Genomic DNA, 20,875 nt, shown 5'->3' with positions numbered 1-20,875 from the left:
ATTTTATTTAGGTTGTAGATTACTTCGAGATTCGTGCTAACACATTTTATGTGTACATATTTAGTTTGACGATTATATTACTTTTTGGAAGTTACACAGTGATAAGAACAATATAATTTAATATAAAAAGTGAGTAGTATTTATAATTACTGAATGATACAATAATTGAGCTCCCTTTGAATTATGTGCCCGAGATTCCTATAAATAAGGAGTAAGGAGTGCGCTTTCTCCATCTTCCTCTAATTTTCTTCACTCATTATGGTTGAATTCCTCTAATTTTATTCACCTGGATGGAAATGAGGAGTCAAATTCTAGTGTTGTTCTGGACTAAAGAATCGTCAATAACTTCCTGGCTCTGCAGTCGTCAACCACCGTTAATCGTCACATCACTTTACATATCTAGTGATAACTTTCGGCGACAACTACTTATAACCAATGTACTCATAATATGATGACATTTGTCAGACTCATGAAGTTTTTCGTATATTTTGTAGGGACCAACGCACTTAGAATATGATGAATTTTCGCTAACTCATGAATTTTTTTATACATTGTGCAGGAAAAAAGAATTGTGCTTGGTGTAGCTCTGTAATCATTATTCATTAATTATGGAATAATGATGCATCTTCGTAGTTATGCACTTATGATGATTTACTTTAACTGAGCTAGGCCCAAGATTTTTTTTTTTTCTGTTTCTAGGTTTTTTTCACGTAAAATGTTCTAAAGCCTTCTCTATTATTACTATATTATTTGTATGTGGGTTGGATATTTGTAAATCATTGAGATATTATCACTCTATTGTCATGAATCTTCAGATAAGCAATAGTTTGACAGTGTCTATGAGAAATGAAGTCCCGTCAATATAAATCTACACTTCTTTAATGACTAAGAACCGCTACACACTAGCCTCTTTTCTAATATCTATCATTCCAGGGCATGGTCTCGGAGTCTAGAACATCAAGCCTCTTATTTGTCTCCCAACAATATACATCATCCTGTATGGTTCAAGAAGAAATTTTTTTAACAAATATAGTTCATTCTCTTACTCTTCGTAGTTCTAAGGAGTTTTTGCTTTTGGCCGATATGGTCCTCCAACACTTCAATCCAACAATATTTAAGCTTATAAACATTGACTTTTATGATGAGATCTCCGACTCGTGTGAACATATTGATTATTGTATAACAATCATGCATATACAACGAGCCACTAATGTACTTCTCTAAGAAGTCTTTTCTGCCACCCTTAAAGGTCATGTATGTACTTGGTTCAGTTCACTCTTAAGAGGAACTATTCATAGTTTTGATGAACTTGTCAGACTTTTTGTGGAGAAATATATAGCAAATCAAAGAATTATCAAATACACTTCTCATTTATTTTGGAATTTATCAAAATGAAAGAGAGTCACTTAAAAAATATTTTAAAAAATTCTCTATGGAAACTAATCAAATTTCAGGAGTGCATCCAAAGTTATTGATGGGCATTTTCCTCGGAGAGTTATGTCTCGGGCCTTTCTTAATCTTCATCAATGCGAGAGATAGTTTGTTCTTACCCCAACATCATCCATCATATTGAAGCTCAAATCACTCCAAATGAAGCCGTTTATGCACATCAAAAGCAATTTGAAAATTTGTTTGGCAAATGCAAACACACTATTGAAGAAATTGTACATACCATCCTGGAAAGAAAGCAGGCAAAGTCAACATATACATCTAATCATATTCAAATGAACACATCCGTAAATAATGTTTTAATGGAGATTAAAAATTTAGAATATCTAAAGTGGCCAAATTCACAAATAATTTCAAATGGTGGAGAGAAATCTCAATATTATCATTTTCATCGTTCAGAAGGGCATTCAACGAAAAGATGCATTCACTTAAAGGAAGAAATTGAACGGTTGTATGTCAAGGTCACAAGACTCGTTACTTAAAAACCCCTACTTTTTTAGCATGTTTTTCGGTTGAGAATGAATTTGGTCTATTTATGAGTGTATATATATTTATTTATATTCTAACTGTAATATTGTTTTATTAAATAATATTCATCATTCATTAACTGCTCAATTTCATCTCACGTCAGCATCAAATTAAAATAACGGCGTTTGTGAAGAAAATGATTTGTAATCATGTTTTTTTTTTATCTACCGCAATTGGCTGTTTGTTAGCGTGATTTTATTCGTTAAGCAAGATTTATGCAATTGTAAATCTTGCGAGAGAGTTATAAATGTCCAAGGATCTATTTCAGCCCTATTTTATTGTAGTGGGCGGGTTGCCCGGTGGATGGTTGTTCATAATGATGGGTGGTGGTAATGGTTGTAGGAGCAGTAGGTTTCACTAGATTGTCAGTGCAAAAGTGATGTTGGACTTCAGCTCGTTCTCTAAGCTTCACTCTTTTTGAAACTTTAAGCTCTAGCTCCCCCCACTAGAGGGAGGTATGACTTTATTTATAGAGTTCAGTTTACAAATAACGAAGGAATTCATAGCACTATGATCAGACCGCTTGGAGAGATCACTTTGATCAGATGACATTTTATGGACATTCAAGAGCCTTAACTATGATGAAATTGGGAGAACTTTGACTCGTAGTATTTCGTCAAGACGTTTGATTTGATTGTAAGTTTGTCTGATTCAGAATCCGTTTGAACTTCAAAATATGGCTGAAAAGCTATTAAAGCGCTTTAATGACATGATTTGGGCTTGATTTGATATGGATTGGATTAATTTTGGTACAGTTGGGTCTGTCTCATCAAGTCGGTCGGTTTGACTATAAATTTGTTAAAATCACAGTTCTGGATGACTTTTAATCGAAGTTTGCATGGATCGCCCAGAGATCCGTGTCATGTTTGGAGTTTTGTGTAGGATAATGGATTTTTTTATGACATATAATTCATACATAACGCACAATTCTGTTAATTTACATATTTAAAATCTAAGCTTTTATTTTGTTATAACACTCAAATCTTTCATATAATATCTAAAATATCACTCAATATTTTTTTAAAAGTGTTGTCATGCATAAAAAATAAAACAAGATGGTATTTGTTGAATCCTTTTAGGATTATGGATCTTGTGATGTGTGTGAGCTCATACAATCTAGACAAGACTAGTGGATAGAAAGTAAGAAAAGAATGAAATGAGCACTCTTTTGGGTAGAGGGGAGGCGAGAGAAACTAGTTTAAGGTTGGATGATCACCCCTATTTATTCGATTAGAGATGTTTTCTCTATCTTTTTGAGTTATAAAGAAAGAATATTAAATGATTTTAGGCTGATACAATTACTGTCCACATAATATATTGATAAAAGATTGATATGAGATGAGAATGGACGTCATGCCGTCAGACACGAACTGATGTATTATTTTTCTTTATTCCCAACTAATATTTAACAGTTGATGTCTTATGAGAAATATGTGGTTGATCAATTTGGTAGGTCAAGCCTATAAGTCAACCTGATAGTTGATACTCGACAACTGAGCTCGACGGGTCAACCCTGCAGCTCTGCGTGTAACATTAAATAGATCTATATGAATCTCCGCATGACCATCAATCCCACGATGAGAGTTGCTAGTATCAATTTTCTTACTAAAATTTGCATACATGTCAAATAACTCTTTTATATTTACACATTAAATACAAGATATTTTTTTAAAGTAAAATTAAAGATTTTAGTATAATGCGTGTAAAATATTGAAAAAATATATATATTAGATGTGTAAATAAATAAGAATTGTATGGTATGTATGTAAATGCCATTTCTTTCAAATTTATTTGTAAATTGATTCACATTACATATGTTTGTGAGATCTTGCCTTAGCTCACATTTATTTCAATTTTGGAACTCAAATTTTATAAAATAAAATACCGTCTATCAAAATATACAAAATTACAGGAATTAAATTAAAAAAGAAAAGATAGAATGAATACAGGCCTAACAATACCGTTTGGTCACGTGAAATCGGCCCACCAATCGGCAGTTTCTGACTCAATACGGACACTGCTCACGACCCGGTCAACCGGTTCTGGACCCCACTTTTAGTCTTAACAGTCACAAGAAACGAGGATAAGGGATCCGCAAAATAAATAAATAAAATAATGTTGCCCGTAAAAATAATTATACAAAATTTTTAGATAAAAATATAAAAGATAATTTTTTTTTATAACTAATCTACGTTAAATCTTCACTAATGTATATATATTGAATCTTAAAATGTACATTATGAACACAACTCGAGAGTTAGAATCGAACGAATGAAAAAGAAATAGAGAGTAGAATAAACTAAAAATTCACTCTATACTAAACCACGGGAGATGTCCTTTCGTTCATCATTTTGTTTCTTACTTATAGGAGAGTATTTGTACAATTACAGAAATGAGTGAACAATTATGAGAATCGTTCTTAATAAAACTACTACTTTAATTAATCGTATGTATTTTATATCATATTTGTATTACAACTTGAATTTTAATATGACGGCAATTGGTTGGTTGGTCTGCTTGAATTCTGTAGGTCGTGGTGCCGGCTGAGTTGCAACCGCGCCTTCCGAAGTAAATGTCAGTTGGCTGAGGAGCCCGGACGAATGTGATCTCGCCCGTCGTAGTAAAAGTCGGTCGACCAACTAAAGATGCATGCAAGAGCCTCTTAGATTGTAAAGATTTGAGTAAAAGCGGGTCCACCAACTTTGATTGTAAATTTTTTTTAATATAATTTGAGTAATTTTAATATGATTTGAATGAGTTCTATAATAATTTTATCACGTTTTACTATAATTATAATAGCTACAAGGAAGTATAGTCTAAGCTTGTCATAACATAATATAATGACAAAATTTATAACTCAACATAACATAAATTTGACACATTAAATTGTAATCACGACAAAAAAGACATTGTAGACTATAAATTTAATATATTATATTGCAATCATAGTAGTTATGACATGGTCCATTTTACTTGATGGTTTAGTTTGCAAGCACAATAGCTATAATACAATACAATATAAATTTAAAAATATGAAATACAATCGCAACATCTATAACAAAATATAATTAAGTGTACATCACTTGCACTATTGAATGAATAAGATAATATTTAAACATACATCATTTATAGAAACAAATGAATGTCTGGTAGACTATAGGAAAATATACTAGAACTTGCGGAAAAAACGATTGCTTTTTACATGTCGGAAAAATTGTTCTAATTACCATCGTATATCAACATTATTTTATTTTCTGACTGTTTTTAATTATAACCGACAAAATAATACGTCGGTTATAAATAAATATTAATCGACAACTATAGCTCGTAGGTTATCTTCAAACCTGTCATCTGACAGGATTTTAGCTGACGCATTTTATTATTAAGCAACGGGAACGGTCATCAGTAATAGTGTTAATAACTGATGCAATGAAAACCATTTATAGATTGTCAGAATTAATATTATTTCCTGCCCAAAATAACCTCGCACCTGGTCTTGCTGTATTCTCTCATCTCGGCACTCGTCTCTCCCTGAAACCATCGCATGTCCCTCTCAGTTTCATCTAGAAACATCGTCTTCGTCTCTGAAACCCTCGCGATACAGTCGAAATAGAAGCTAGTTGTGAACGCAGTGGCGGGATTGCGGCTTACAGTGACTGAAAACTCCCATTTTTCCCCTCCTTCCACTCCTCTACAACCTGAAAAGACCAAGGAAGATAACTTGATATCTTCATTTTCATTTTTATTTTCATTTGCTTTGAAGAATGCATTTAAAGTATAGAGTTTAGAAACTATTAGGTTTGTCAAATATTTTCCTATTTTAGTTGGATTACATCTAGGGTTGTGAATTTAGATTGAATATCATTGATCGCTCGAAGATTGATTCCAATATTGGCTTGGATCGAGATCATATCAAAATAAATGGACGAGTTGCAAGCCAAATTTTTTTGATCGAATAATTTCGAGCCGGTTTTGAGTCGATCTTAGCTCGGCTCGAAATCAGATCGTTAACACTATATGACTGTGAATTTAGCGAATATAGCTCGAAGATAGTTAATCGCTCAAAAATTTATTCAAATTTTGGCTCGAATCGAGATTGAATCAAAATAAAAGAGCTGAACTACGAGCCAAAATTTTGGATCGAATTTTTTTCGAGCTAATTTTGAGTCGACTCCAGCTCAGCTCGAAAGCGGATCGTTAGCATCCCTAGTTACATCAGGGATCAGATTTAAGCACAGATGTTTTTGCATTAATTATAGATGCTCAAATTAGACATTTACAGGAGGATGCATCTTTGTGTATGCTTTTTTTGTCGGTGATATCCTTCTTGTGGATAAGACTAGAGAAAGAATTTAGGAAAAACTTAAATATTGAGGCCTATATTGGAGTCTAAAGTCATTCATTTGAGTAGATCTAGAACCGAATACTTGAAATGTAATTTTAGTAGTAGTAGCTTTAGTTAGTAGTAGTAGCTTTTTTAGTAGTAGTAGCTTTAGTGACAGAGTTGTAACTACGGGTGATCAAATCATTTAAAAGGTGTGAACGCTCTAGATATCTCAGGTCTCTTATTCAAAATGATGGTGATAAAGATGAGGATGTGATTAATTAGTAGATTTCAAGTTGGTTGGCTGACGTGGAGGAATGCATCTGGCCTATTGTGTGATAGAAAATACTGCTTAGACTTGAAAAAAAAATTTATAAGATGGTGATGAGACATGCAATATTCTATGGCGTAGAATGTTGGTCAGCGTAGAATGTTAGTCATTAGATTAAGGGGTTGTTTGGTTGAATACAAGATTTAGTTTGAATGGTTTTTTATAAATCCTTCAAATCCAGAATTATCTAATCCTGAGGTACTTGTCGAATCCAGAATAGAAATTGGTTCAAAAAATGTTAATCACTCTGAAATTGATTATAAGTTTAACTTGCATGTGAAATTTGAGATGAAATAAACGCGCTGAGGTACAGTTAATACTGGGAATCTGCATATCAAATTTATTTGGAACCTACATCATCTCGACTCGAAGTCGGATCGTTTAACATTTTAATATGCCAATTCCATCGAAGATCATTAAGCGGTTGAACAATGACTCATAATTGATTAAGGTGTCTCCCTCTAATAGTGTATGCCACTGTTGTTATGACAACCCGCTCACAAATATATTTGTTTTATATTTTGTTTCCAAGTGAAAAGCCAGTAGCAAACCCCATGCAGATCACTGACATTACAGTTGTTGAGAAAGTGTAAATGAAATATATTCGTGAATGAGTTGATGTAGTTATGGTGACAAACAAAAATAAAGATAAAATATTGATGAATGTTAGTCGATTATCGATCTTAGACAACCTTAACAACATCAATAGGTTGTTAACCTTGAGATTTTGAGCTTAAATATTGTCAGCTCTAAAGAAATTTGAGTCAAAATTAAAATCAATCAACTGAGCACTAATTATTGTTTTGTATTAAGAAAAAGTCATTCTAATGGTTCATTTAGACTTCATGATGTCTCTTTCTAATCTTATCTCCAATTGTACCTACTGCAACCCTATCACGGACATATTTGTTTTGTATTTTTTTTCTACTATACAACCAATCATATAATTAAAGATGCTCGTCGCCGCAACCACTACACGATTGACTAAACATCTGGAAATATTGCATCCTCCAATGTGAAGTCTAATTTCCATGCTTAGAATGTAAATTCACTTCGAATCTAATTTACCAATTCTAAGATGAAAATTCACATCAAAATCTAAATTTCATTGCCTTAATTCCCATTTTTGTAATGCATATTATATTTCAAAGTGAATTTTCATTTCGGAACTAACACCTTAGATTTCGATGTGAATTTTCATTTTTGCTGTGAAAATTAGACTTCATACTTGAGAATGCAGTGCGAAGTTGAAGATTAGAGTTGAAAAAACTAAGCTCCCAATAAGTTAATATGTCCTCCTATTTATTATAATTGAAGTTTACAGGACTAATGCCTTTAATCACATTTAAGTAATTTTTTTGTAAGTAAATAAAAATTTCTCAATGATGATCTTAATGAAAGTAAATCTCAACCGAATGATTCAAGTTCATAACTCATGTATTTAAACTACAAAAATATTGAAATGAATATTCAAATGAAATAAATCATTAAAGCTTCAAACAAACCCATACACCCTCTACAACCATTTGTCAAGGGTGATAAATTTGATGTTAACCCAAACTTACAAAGTGTCAATATCATGTTAAGTATAATATTACATTCACAATGAAATAATCTCATGCTAATAAGGTTGTGACATGAGTTATCTATACATGTAGTTTGGGCAGTAATCTCTAGAAGTGAAGCGGTTACTACTAGAGTCTTTTTATCCGGTGATTTGGCCTGACGGACTCTAATGCTTTTATCAAGACTATAGCCTATATGTTCCTCAACAATTTTATGCACTTTTAAACTGTGAATCATATGGTATACACCATATGTCATAAAATTTTCCTTTAGCTAAGGTTAATCTATTATTGTTCCTTTAGATGAATATTCACTCTAGTTTTAGTAGATTTCACTTAATTGAAGCAACCCATAGATGTCAATAAGGATTATTTTATTAGGTTGGACACCTCCTCCAACTAAGTTGACAAAATCCATGGAAACTTGGTCAGAATAAATCACGGGATCTTGATCTAGTTAATCATGATTTTCTTCATCATAAGTTCAAAGCATACGGTGATACACTTTATATCATAAAACCCAAGTATGCTACTATAAGCTAAGCAATTAAAGTTCTAATAATCAATCTTAATTCAAAGTGTATTCCTATTATCTAGAGGGGTAACTAACCACAAGAGCTTTTATCTCTGAGAAACCTCAAATCTCGTATCTTAAAGTCCCACAAAATGAGGGCAAATTTTTTAGGTAAAGTCTTATCTACAATTATATCGGCATTTTAAAAAATTGAAGCCCATGGATACCACCTTTTCATACTAATACAAGGCATGGGATTGGTAATAAATTTTTAATTGCTCGAGCTTATTGAATGCTTGTTAGAGAAAAATAATATAACCACCATAAGGCAAGTAGAATCTTTGCTTTTTACAATAGTTATAACAAAACAATTAATTCACATATGTGCCATTCTGATTAAATTTAGTCTAAATGCAAGTTAAGATAGTTATTTCAAGAATTTAAGACTTGTGAACTGGATAAGGAATTTTACTAATTTGGTTTTGCTAAGCATATGAGCATATACCATAAAAAATCTATACTTGCTATCCATATTATTAGTTTATGTGATATGGATCCAAATATAGATCTAGGCATGTATTGATGCGTGCTAGAAAATTTGTAGCGGCAGAGTAATGAATTATCGTCTTAGCATTACACGAGAATTCAACACACACAAATAAAAGAAGAGAAGTAAGCAGGAGAAGACACCACAACCTTTTACATGGAAAACCTTTGAGAGGGAGAAAACCACGAGGTTTAGTCCAGTTGAAATAATCCACTATGAATTATGAGTACATATGTTCATTTTTCTCATAAATTAGGGAAAATGGAATTGCAAAGCTGTATAGTTTAACTACAGCAGGTTACAAGGGTCATTGTTGATTGTTGTGGTGATATTACTGTCGTGATTGTTGTAGAAGGTTGCTTCAGAATCGTTAATTGATTAGAGAAACCGTAGTAGTAAGTTGCGGGAACGGTGGACGACATAAGCTGTAGTGGCGAGTATGAATGATGTTTGTAGGCCGCGGGGACTGGAGTCGGGAGTTGCACGAGCTGTGAACCATGTAGGCTAATGGGGCGAGAATGAATGACGTTTGTAGGCCGTGAGGCGAGAGTCATGAGCTGCACGAGCTGCAAATCACGTAGGTTGTTGGGGTGAGTATGAATGGCGTCCATAGGGCGCGGTGGCCGGAGTCTGGAGCTGCATGAGCTGATGACTGTGTAGGTCTTTGTTGGCATATAGACTGTAGTGGTGAGCAGTGGTGACATCCATAGACCGTTGAGACCGGAGTTGGGAGCTGCATGAGTTAATGACCACGTAGGTCGTAGTTGGCACATGGACCGTAGTGCGAGCTCTTGTCCCACAGAAGGGAGATATTTACTAGATTTTCCAAGTTACAACTTTAACTGAAGGTATCTGGTCATCGGTGGTTGACGACGATCGGTGGTGGTCGACGGCGGTAGGTGGACCCCGGTCGGTGATGGTTGACGGCGATTGATGTTGTTCGATGACAATCGACAGTGTTCAACAACGGTTGACTGTGATGTTGGACTTCAGCTCTTTCTCAGAGTTTCAAGTTCTCTCCCAAGGCTTTCACCATTGCTCATGAGAGGGGTGAAACTCTATTTATAATGTTCTGAGTGCAATTAATGCAGGAATATGAACTGTTTTGATCGGAAGGTCCAGAGAGCTTCCCTCGATCATACGACTTTTACCGGACATTTGAGTGCCTTAATGATGTCAGAATTAAGTAATATTGAGCTCGTTGGATTCTTCACGTCGAGCTGCTTGATTCAAATATAAACTTATCATATTTGACAACCTTTTGATCGTTCAAATGTGTCTGGAAATCATCTAAGCGTGGTTTAATGACTTGATCTGGGCTTGATTTGATTCAGATTGAGTTAGTTTTCATATTATTAGGTCTGTCTCATCAAGCCGGTCAGTTTGACTATAAGTTTGCTGAAATTAAAGTTCTGGATGAATTTTTATCAAGATTTGAATGTTTCATGCTTAAAATATTATCTCGAAATTCGCGCCATGCCTCGACATTCGTGTCAGATGATGAAAATTTGTTGGTGGCGTATCATGTATATGAGTGAATCAACAAGGCTCAATTGACAAGCAACTTTTATATGTCAAAAGCATTCAACTAATTGCCATTACATATTTACTTACAACAAAAAAAATATGTGGAAAATAAATTATTTAAAAAAAATATGATAAAAGAGATTATGCATAAATTTTGTATCTTAAAAAATGTGAAATTAATTCAATTACTTTTTGTTTAAAGAAGATCCCCTCCCACACCACCCCAAAGAGGAAAATCATTGATCAATTTTAGTTCCATTAAGCAATCAATATGACACTATCTCTTTATTTTCTTATTGGCATATTGAAGCCATGCTTGCTTAATACAAAATAAAAAAGGAATAGAAAAGTAATTGGCATACAATATAAGTTTAGATAATATTTTCATGTAAAAATCTTCTGATTTTCAACTTTCAATCTCTTCGTCCATATACTCACAGTTCATTAGTTGTTACTTATAATTTACCTATTTTACAAATGAGTTGTTTCATTCGAAGCAAAATTAATGCATTATATTTCTATGTGAGTTTTAAAAATCTGTCACCCATATTTTATTTTGTCAACAAATACAATATATTATATGAATAAATTTTTTTTTTCTGTTATTACTCTAATAATTCCTCAGCATAAAAAAGTTTAAAATAAATAAAATAAATAATTAAAAAATAATAACATTTTGGAAAAAAAAAAGAAATATCTCTTAAATGTACCCTTGGTACAGACAAAATAACAAATAACGAATATATATTTATGGCCGCATAAAAGAACTTACCCAAAAGACAAGATAATCGTATGCGAGTCTCCATAACTCCATAAAGGGTGGAAGAGAGCGATGAGACAGGGAGAAGGATGCTTCTTAGCAAGGGTTTGGCGTAGGTCGTGGGTTGCAGAGAAAGTTCTGTAAATCTGTGTCATCGCAGTCTCTCTCTTCCCAATCATCCCTCGATCTTTCTCGTGCTTCACGGATCGTACAGCGTTTTCTTCCTCCAATCGATTTTCTCTCTCCTCATTCACCTGTAAGGGGGAGATTGGGAAGGAAGCCAGGAAAGCGCCGCTTATTTATCCGGCTTGCTCTTATGTCACGAGCTGCTCGGTTTCAGTGGGAAATCTAGGGTTTGATTTTCACCGTAATTCTCTTTGGCAGGTTCCGCGCACCTGGGGGTTAATGGAAGTGAGGGGAGGTTGTATGGAGGGGGGGTTTTCTTGTGAGCGGGAGCGTTGAGCGTATACTTTGGAGGAGCAAGCGGTTTTAATTTGTGTTTTGGTATTCTTGGATTGATGGGGAATCGGATCGGGAAGAGGAGGCAGGTGGTTGATGAGAAGTATACGAGGCCGCAAGGGTTGTACCTTCACCGGGACATCGATCACAAAAAGCTGAGAAAGCTCATTCTCGACTGCAAGTTAGCGCCTTGCTACCCTGGAAGCGATGAATGCATTTTTGATCAGGAGGAATGCCCTATCTGTTTTCTGGTTAGAATCCATGTCTTCGATTCAGTTTGTAATTTTCTTTTTCTTGTTAGTTTTGTCTGTTTTTGCTGCTCTTACTGCTCAAATACAATAGGATCAATCTGCAAACGTGCTATTGTTTTGGATAGGAATCAAAAGAAGATGTATGCTGTCTTGCCATGGAATATATCTTTGAGTTAACAACTATTTAAGCTCTTAAAGTTTATTTCTCGTGGTGTTTGAATTGGATGGGAAACTGCAGAGCAGTTACCGTATTAGAAAGGCAGATTTTACGTTCTTCTTGCTGTAATATATTTATATCTTTTCCAAATTCCTGTGAAAATTGAGCTGTTCATATCTCAATTTAGATGGGGTTGGTTGGACCCAAATATAGCTTTCTAGGAGTTGAATTGCTAGCTTTGATGTAGGTAGTCTATTGGTTTCGCTTCTGCATTGATTATAACTTTAGCTGACTGCTTGTTGCTTTTCTCTTAATCAGAACGGAACTGGTTAATTTTCCATTATGTGCATGAGACATGGAACTTATTGACTAACTTTCAATGCAATTATTCTTATTGTCAGTACTATCCGAGTTTGAACCGATCTAGGTGCTGTTTGAAAGGAATATGCACAGGTACATGTAGTTATCGAGCAATATCTCTTATGGAAAACTAAGTATATTATATTTTGTTGCACCATCCATGATTTTGACGTTAATGCAATATATCCCCTGCCAGAATGTTTTCTACAAATGAAGCCACCTCATTCGTCACGAGCAACACAGTATCCTTTTTGAGTTTTTTCTTTTTTTTTTCTCCATTGAAGAATCAGGATGATTGATATAACCGAATACAGAGATTTTCACTTAACACTACAAGATGTCCCTACTGTAAAACTTCAAACTATGCTGTGGAATATCGTGGTGAGAAGACAAGGGAGGAACGGGGCATCGAACAGATTGTAAGTTTTCATGTTGCTGTTGCTTCTGACTCTTTCAGGCATATGACTTTTTTGAGCAGCAAGCTCTTTTGATCTTGATGTTCTTACTTCTCTGTTCATTCCTTGTTTGAAATTGACTTTTCATTATCCAGGGGCAAAAGGAAATTCTTATATTTTGATGGGAGTGTTTCCATACTAAGAACAGTCATAATTGCAGGAAGAACAAAAGGTCATTGAAGCACAAATAAGGTTGCGGCATCGGGAGATTCAAGATGAACATGAAAGAATGAAGAGAAGGCAGGATGTAAGTTCATCAAGTAGAGTGGCAGCTTCTGAAGAAGCTGAATGCCATGATGAAACAAACACTTCACTTTCAGGTTCAATATATACCATACTAGCTATCCATGTAGTTTAGGGTAAAATGATTTGATTGTGTTTCCTCCCTATTCAAAGATAGGATTAAATTGTCAAAATAGTCTATTGACTATTACTTTGGCCCATTTTTGTCCCAAAGTTTATAAAAGTGCCAAAATAGTCCCTAGATTTTTTTAATCTGGGCTATAATTGGCCAGATTAAAAGACTATTTTAGCACCCATTAAAAGAGGCTGAGGATTATCTTGACACTTTTATGTACTCCAGGACTAAAATTGCTCTCTACAAAGAGTTGGGACAGTTTTGACAGTTATCTCTCCAAAATAGTAAATTAAATACACATCACCTTATTATCGTTTACAGTGTCATCACATGCATGCCAAGACCAAGGGTTTGGATTTGTTTCTTCCAGAAGCTTATCCACCATTCCAGTTGACACTCGATCCCATATAAGGCAACACAGGTTAGTGTATAATTGATATCCCTTCTTTTATATTTGTTATTTTGTGGTGTTTTGGATATTGACTATATATATATATATATATTAGTTTTCATTTTATTGTGAACTGAAGTTCATGTGTTCTGCAAATTTAAAGAAATTATATCGGTCTAACATATTTATAGTTTTATATGAGTTTGTCTAAGGAGCTGTGTTGTTTGTGTTGGAGACCTTGTTGCGAACCTCCCGGGTAGAAAAATAAACACTGGACCAAGATTGGAAAGAAAATGTTTGTTTTCTTCTTACTTTTTGAGTATGAATTGAGTAGATCAGCATGGCTAATGAGCAGCAAAATCTGTTGTGGGATATCTGCTTGATGCTAAATTCTAGGAAGGCTTGTTTGCATACCGAAAAAATAATACATCAGGACTCCTAACGTAGAGCTACGTTCGGATTAGAATATTCGGTTGTGTTACAAGAATATTTCATCTGCGTTATTTGTAAAAATAATGTGTTATTCGAGTATTATATGGTGTTATTCAAGTATTTTGCGGTGTTATTGGAATATTCCATCACGTTAATTGATTTGGGGTTGAAGTGTTATTGAAATATTCCCCTACATTACTTGATTTGGGGCTGTGTTATTCCAATAACATAGTGGAAATTAAAATAATATGGGGAATATGCTGAATAACACAGTCCAAAATCAAGTAACGCAGGGGAATATTCAATAACAGTTCAATATAATCAAATAACACTATTTAATACTCGAATAACACTATTTAATACTCGAATAACACATCACTTTTTCAAATAACGCAGATGTAATATTCCCGTAACAACCAAATATTTCAATCCGAACGTAGCTCTACGTTAGGAGTCCTGACATAATATTTTTCCTTGTATACCAGACTCTTCTTTTTTTTTCACCTTTAAAAAAATGGAAATTTTTTTGCTTGTTTCTAGGACTCTTTATGGACATGTCTTGTAACTTGTAAGCACTTCTGTTCTCTTTGAACGATAGGTGAAATCATATAGTTCTAAGTTGTATCTTGACCCAATCCTGATGCTAAATTCTAGGAAGGTGTGTTTGCATACCAGACTTTTCTTTTTTTTTCACCTTTAAAAAAATGGAATTTTTTTTGCATGTTTCTATGACTCTTTATGGAAATGTCTTGTAACTTGTGAAACACTTCTGTACTGTTTGAACAATAGATGAAATCATATGGTTTTAAGTTGTATCTTGATCGAGTCCTATTTCAAACGAATATTATTATTTTTACTTTCTCAATGTCTGCTGATATCAACACATGGTGCTCATGGGATCAGTTTTTTTTCCTTCACAACAATTTGTCTAATCATTCATATATTCTTTTAATGATGCTCTCTCATGTACTATATATAATATGTATCTTAGAATCACTTAGAGGGGTCTTATGATGGCGTTGATCACTCCCCTTGTAACTTTAATTTCATTATCTAGTTAACCAAATTCCTCTATTCGGAGTTCTCTTAATTTTCATTCTTTCTATTGCCCACAAATCTTCCTTTTGAATTCTTTTATTTGTGTTTTCCTTTTTAGTCTTACTTCTGTTCTCTGGTTGTACATTATCGGCTATCCATTCCACTCGATGAACAACCGTGTTTCTGTACATTCCTTCAATCTCATCACTCTGAAGTTTAAATCAAGTAATAACTTAATTTGTAAATTTTTTATTTTTTTTAAATTGAAACATGCTTGAGTGAAAAGAAGATAATTGTGTAGAGGAGCTGTGTTTTTCTTACAGAATGCTACATAATTGCGAATTTCCACTGAAAAAAATAACTTGTGATATTGTAGTCAATGCTTTCTACACCTAGATGATAAATTTTTCTATTCTTCTAATCAGTTTATTCCACCTATTCATGGCATTGTGCAGTTTTGATGATGAAAATTAGTCTATGAAGGAGTAACATAAATCTGACTGGTCCTCTGCATGTTTTTACCTGCAACTTTTGGAAGCATTCAATATGTGAATTCGCACATGCTCCAAGCTTGTGCATTGGACTTGAAAATTTTGTTTTGAGAGTATCTGTTTTTATCATGTCATTTAACCAACGAGAAAGAGCTTTTAACAATCAACCTCGACTTTTGGAGATATTGGCATGGAATTAGTTTTTTTTTCTTTAAACTTTTTTTCTGTTTGTTCTGCTTGTCTTCTAATAAGTTATCTAGTATGTGGATAATTTTGTAATTTTTAAACTATATAGTGCATCATCTCTTAACCATAAACTGACGATGATAAGAAAAATGCATATAGCACGTTTGTGAAATTTCTGTTAAAATCTCTCTCTAATGCTTTGACCAAATTAGTTTTTATTGAAGAGTGTTAAGATGGATTGAGTGTCAGCATTAAAATTCTTACTAATAATCATATTGAACGAGTTGGTAATCAAAATGTTAAGATAGATATGTGACGAAATTATGACATATAAATTTGATAATGAGTATATTAGGATGGCAATAGTAGCATTTCTTGTAGATATGATATTGAAAAAGTAAACTTATATAGTTTCTATATGTGCTATGAATGATGAATATTCACTCGATGGATACAATGACAACAACAACAAGCCTTTGTCCCTCTAAGTGGGGTCGGTTATATGAATCCTTTTTTTCTATTGTCCTATGAGTGCCTTTTTTATTTAATTTTAATTTAAGATCTTTTTTATACAACAGATCCAAGTATTTTTAGGTATACTTCTACGTTTCTTAACATAAGTCAAAATTAAAACATCTACTCTCCTAACAAGGTCATCAGATAGTCGGCGTTTAACGTGAACAAACCATCTAAGACAACTCTTTCTAATTTTTTTTTATCACTTCAGCTACTTTAACCCTTTCATGGACATATTCATTTTGCATTTTGTCTCTAAGTGTAAGCCAGTCATTCACCTGAGCATTCTCTTCTCAACAATACTTGAATTAATTTTATGCATCTCTTTTATAGGCCAACAATACTTGAATTAATTTTATGCTTCTTTTTTACGGGCCAACATTCCACACCATTAAGCATTGTAAGTATCACCACCAGTTTATAATTTTTTTTTTTAAGTCTAAGCGGCACCTCTCTATCACACAATAGGCCCGTTGCATTCCTCCACTTCAACCATCCAACTTGAATTCTACTAGAAACATCCCTATCTATTATCATTTGACGCGAGGAATAAAAGGGTTATGCTGTTACTTGTCCGTGAGGATCGGGCGCCCAGTTCCTGCGATCGGGGCGTAACCAAACCAAATGCTTCTTCCTGTATTTTCTTTCTAATTTCCAACATGTTTCTTTTTATTTTTCTTTCTTTTCTAGTCCTTCTTATATATGTATTGTATTAGAGTTTGAATTGTCAATTTTTTTGAGTTTACTTGCTCGGGACAGCCGCTGACGTCTCTGGTTTTTCCTTTTAGGGTTGTTTCCAAGGATCGAGTGATGCTCTGGTTGTGTCTCGCTTTCGAAATGGTGATTATGCTTTCCTCAACCCTTCTATATCCTTTCCACATCACTCTCTGTCATTCCTCATCGCCTTCTTTGTTGTAGCTACCCAGAGCAATCAATATTCTCGTCTTTCATGCAGTTTTCTTCCTTTCAGCTGCCAATATTGTCTTCTCCTCCCTACATCGCTTTAGTTGCCCATATACCCCCACCTTGTTGTTTTATTGCCTTTTAGCCGTCTTAAGTGCTTGCTGTTGTCGGCCGAAAAAAATTATTCAGGGATGAAATGATTTAAGGTTTAATTTAATTTATATGTATATGATTTTATAAAATAGCATTTTAAATTTGAAAAAAATGTTTTAATTTAATTTATATATGACTATAATTTTGAAAAAAATATTTATATATATACATATATATAGCTTAGAAAAGTAAGACCGAACAGATCTCACATATTTGATAGTTTAGGATGTTGAACACGATATTGCAAATAACACGCTATCCCGAAGGATAAACATACCGTTTGTTAGTAGACTTAACCACCTAAACTAAAGAGTTTGTGACGTCCGTTTGGTCTGCGAAACCTTTTTTTTATAAGTCGACAACTTCTGTTATTTAACACAGATAGTTAAATAATGTTTTTATTAAGCTGAGTCCTTAAGTTCTCTATAGAGGCAAACCCTTAAAGTTAATTACATCTTAGACAATTAAAATCACCTAAGAAGACCCTCGATTAAATTGTGATTTTGTCTTCAAGATTGCAAAGTTTAAGTTTCTAAGTTTAAATGTGAGGAAATCAAAGGGGAATGACTCAAAATGTGAACAATTATTTTTAGAAGTTAATGGAGTGAAAGGTAGGGGATTTCACAGATCCGGGGAGAACCCCGATGACTTCCCAACTATCCTACGATTGGACCTGAACTCTGAAGAGACGTCCTACACCCTGTTGTCGTTGTCGTGGTCTCGATCGCCGCTCTCCGTCCACTTGCTTCCACACTCCGCTTCTTGGAAAAACTGCTCTAAACTCCTTAACACATCGATCATAGGTTTGGGGTTTTGGTGTGTATAAATGTACAGTTGTTAGGTCAGTGGCTCTCTATAGGGTGCCTTCTAAACTGGATGTCCTGCTGTCCTCTATCCTAAAAGGTCATTGCAAGTCTATAGAAGCAACATGATTAATAAAAGGGAAACATGCTACGAAACGCAGTAAACAATAAACAGTAGCATTGCAAGCATGAGTTGTATATATATGCAGTAAAGTACAGTGAAGAAAGCGAAACGTTGTAAATATAAAATAAACCGGTCTACCTGACGCGTCGGCCGCTCCCGTAAATGAGGTCGGTGTCACAGGTACAAGTAAACGAGTATAATGAAAAGAATTTAAGAAATGTGTAAGCATGAATTTATATAAACAAAAATGAATAGCGAACATCACTTGAAAAGCTCGAGAAAAGCGACAAATGCCCCACGGTAACTCGAAGAAAATCGTCGAAAACACGAGAAAAATTCTGAGAAAATCACGAATGATCTACAAAGATCCCAATAAAACCGTAGGATACACAAGAAAAAATTGAGGAAAGAAAGAAAACCATAAGCATTTGGGTCGGGGCAGGCTCAGATTTATGTATTCTCAAGGGACTCCGAAGGCAACTATCGGTCACCCGTATGTATAGAGCCCGACATTCAACTAGAAGAGTTTCCTACAATACCAATTTAGGAGGGTACTCCTTAGTCCAGTACCGGCGATTGACATGTGGATAATCAAATTATATTACTTAAAATTTATATTTTTTCATGCATATAAGAGAAAGTAATATGTATTTTTTTATAGTCAAAATACTTTTTTAAATAGCGTATATTTTCTTATCATATCTATTTTTATCATTTTTACAAAATATGATTCTCTACAAGTTGATCGCACTGTCGGATTATGATCGCCAACAATCTAAGAAGGCAAGAGTGTTCTGCTATTTTGGTGTCGGTGAATAATATTGTCATCTTATAGTTCACCGGGTTCCTGAGTTGGGTCCTGATGTCGTAGGATGAAACATTATTCTGCTCTACCACCGAATGCCTTTATCATAAAGACCTGAAACCTACAAAAAAGAGCATCCAACTTACGATATTGCTTGATGGTTCATATATAAGCACAACTATATATGCGCGCTTATGTTTCAGACATAAACAACTAAACTCAAATCAAGAAGCACGGAAGAAAAAAGAAAAATTGGGTGAGAGAGAGAGAGGAGGGAATGATTCACCTGAAATAGCAAAGAGGTGAAAGGTGTCTCGGCCCTCAAAACTGCATCGAAAACCATCAACCAAAAGGCCCAAAGAAAATGCAGCCCGACAATCCAAGAATCAACCAAGGTATCATTTCCTCTAATTCAGTAAACGAATCTACCTAAATGATATCATTTTCAAACTACATCTCAAACAAATCGAACAAGAAGGGGACCGAACCAATGCGACGACTACATACATAGCCCGTAATTCTTATGTATTTATACACCCAATCCTTAAAACTCAAATGTTACATTCACACCATCCAAACCTTTCATAATACATCCAAAAATGCCCTCATTTTAATTTTAAAGAGATGAAGTGTATCCCCTCATGCATAGGTTAGGTGACATAAAATAAAATTTGGAAGTTTAGGTGTTAGATATGTAAATGTATAAGAATTCCGTGGTATGTATGTAAATACCCTAAAGGTTTAACTCTTACTCAAAGCATCAAGAAATCTGGAATGAAGGGTGCAGGTGAGGGAAATGCTTGAGTAGGCTCTGTAGCATGAGAAAACGAGTAGATTTCAGAGAAGAGTAGGCCAAAGTAGTTGGAGATGTATCCAAGGGATTGCAACGGTACAAAGGACTTTAGCAATGCAGGCGACGTAAATTTGTGTAAATTAGAAAAGTCTTCCGCCACATATAAATAAATCTGTAATGTATTGATGTCGTAAATGCAAGGATCAACCGAGTCCAAACAGGGCGTAATCAGCATATGAATATAAATTGCTAGAAGATGCTCAAATTCGTAAGGCTAAGACAAAGAATGAATTGTAGGAGAACCAGCAAATCCTTCTTCAATCCACTCTAATCTTCCCTCAGCTTCACATGAATCAACTTCAGCCGTTAAAGTCATTATCAGGAGAACTAGCAAAGTCCCAATGAATTTATTCCAGGTTATACGAGAAATCAAAATTAAATGCACACTCAGTTGTGGAAAAGTCCTCCCTAAGCCCAGGAAAATGGATGCAAGTATAGCCGTATAAAAGAGAAAAAATTCTCAAAATTTCTTTGCACTAGAAGGAATTCCAGTCACTTCCTACAGTATCAATGTGAACAAATGCATCTCAAATTGGAACATGAATTCTATCAAAGCTCTTATAAAAGTTGCCGATAATATATATATATATATATA

The 20,875-nt window shown here is 34.3% G+C and overlaps 1 protein-coding gene across 1 annotated transcript in view; it reads left to right on the top strand.

The window, feature by feature from the left end:
• Positions 1 to 11,573: 11,573 nt before the first annotated feature.
• Positions 11,574 to 20,875, top strand: part of LOC110027485 — a 32,907-nt gene continuing 23,605 nt past the window's right edge. The window contains exons 1-6 of the mRNA XM_020728940.1: positions 11,574 to 12,255; positions 12,814 to 12,865; positions 12,969 to 13,014; positions 13,110 to 13,191; positions 13,388 to 13,547; positions 13,907 to 14,006. Coding sequence (XP_020584599.1) covers positions 12,064 to 12,255; positions 12,814 to 12,865; positions 12,969 to 13,014; positions 13,110 to 13,191; positions 13,388 to 13,547; positions 13,907 to 14,006 — 632 coding nt within the window. The 5' untranslated portion in view covers positions 11,574 to 12,063. The remainder of the gene's footprint in view (positions 12,256 to 12,813; positions 12,866 to 12,968; positions 13,015 to 13,109; positions 13,192 to 13,387; positions 13,548 to 13,906; positions 14,007 to 20,875) is intronic.

The sequence above is a fragment of the Phalaenopsis equestris genome, unplaced genomic scaffold, assembly GCF_001263595.1.
Source record: "Phalaenopsis equestris unplaced genomic scaffold, ASM126359v1 Scaffold000428, whole genome shotgun sequence".
Lineage (NCBI taxonomy): Eukaryota > Viridiplantae > Streptophyta > Magnoliopsida > Asparagales > Orchidaceae > Phalaenopsis > Phalaenopsis equestris.
Note: the sequence above shows the minus strand (reverse complement) of the source record. Positions and strands in the feature narration are given on the sequence as shown.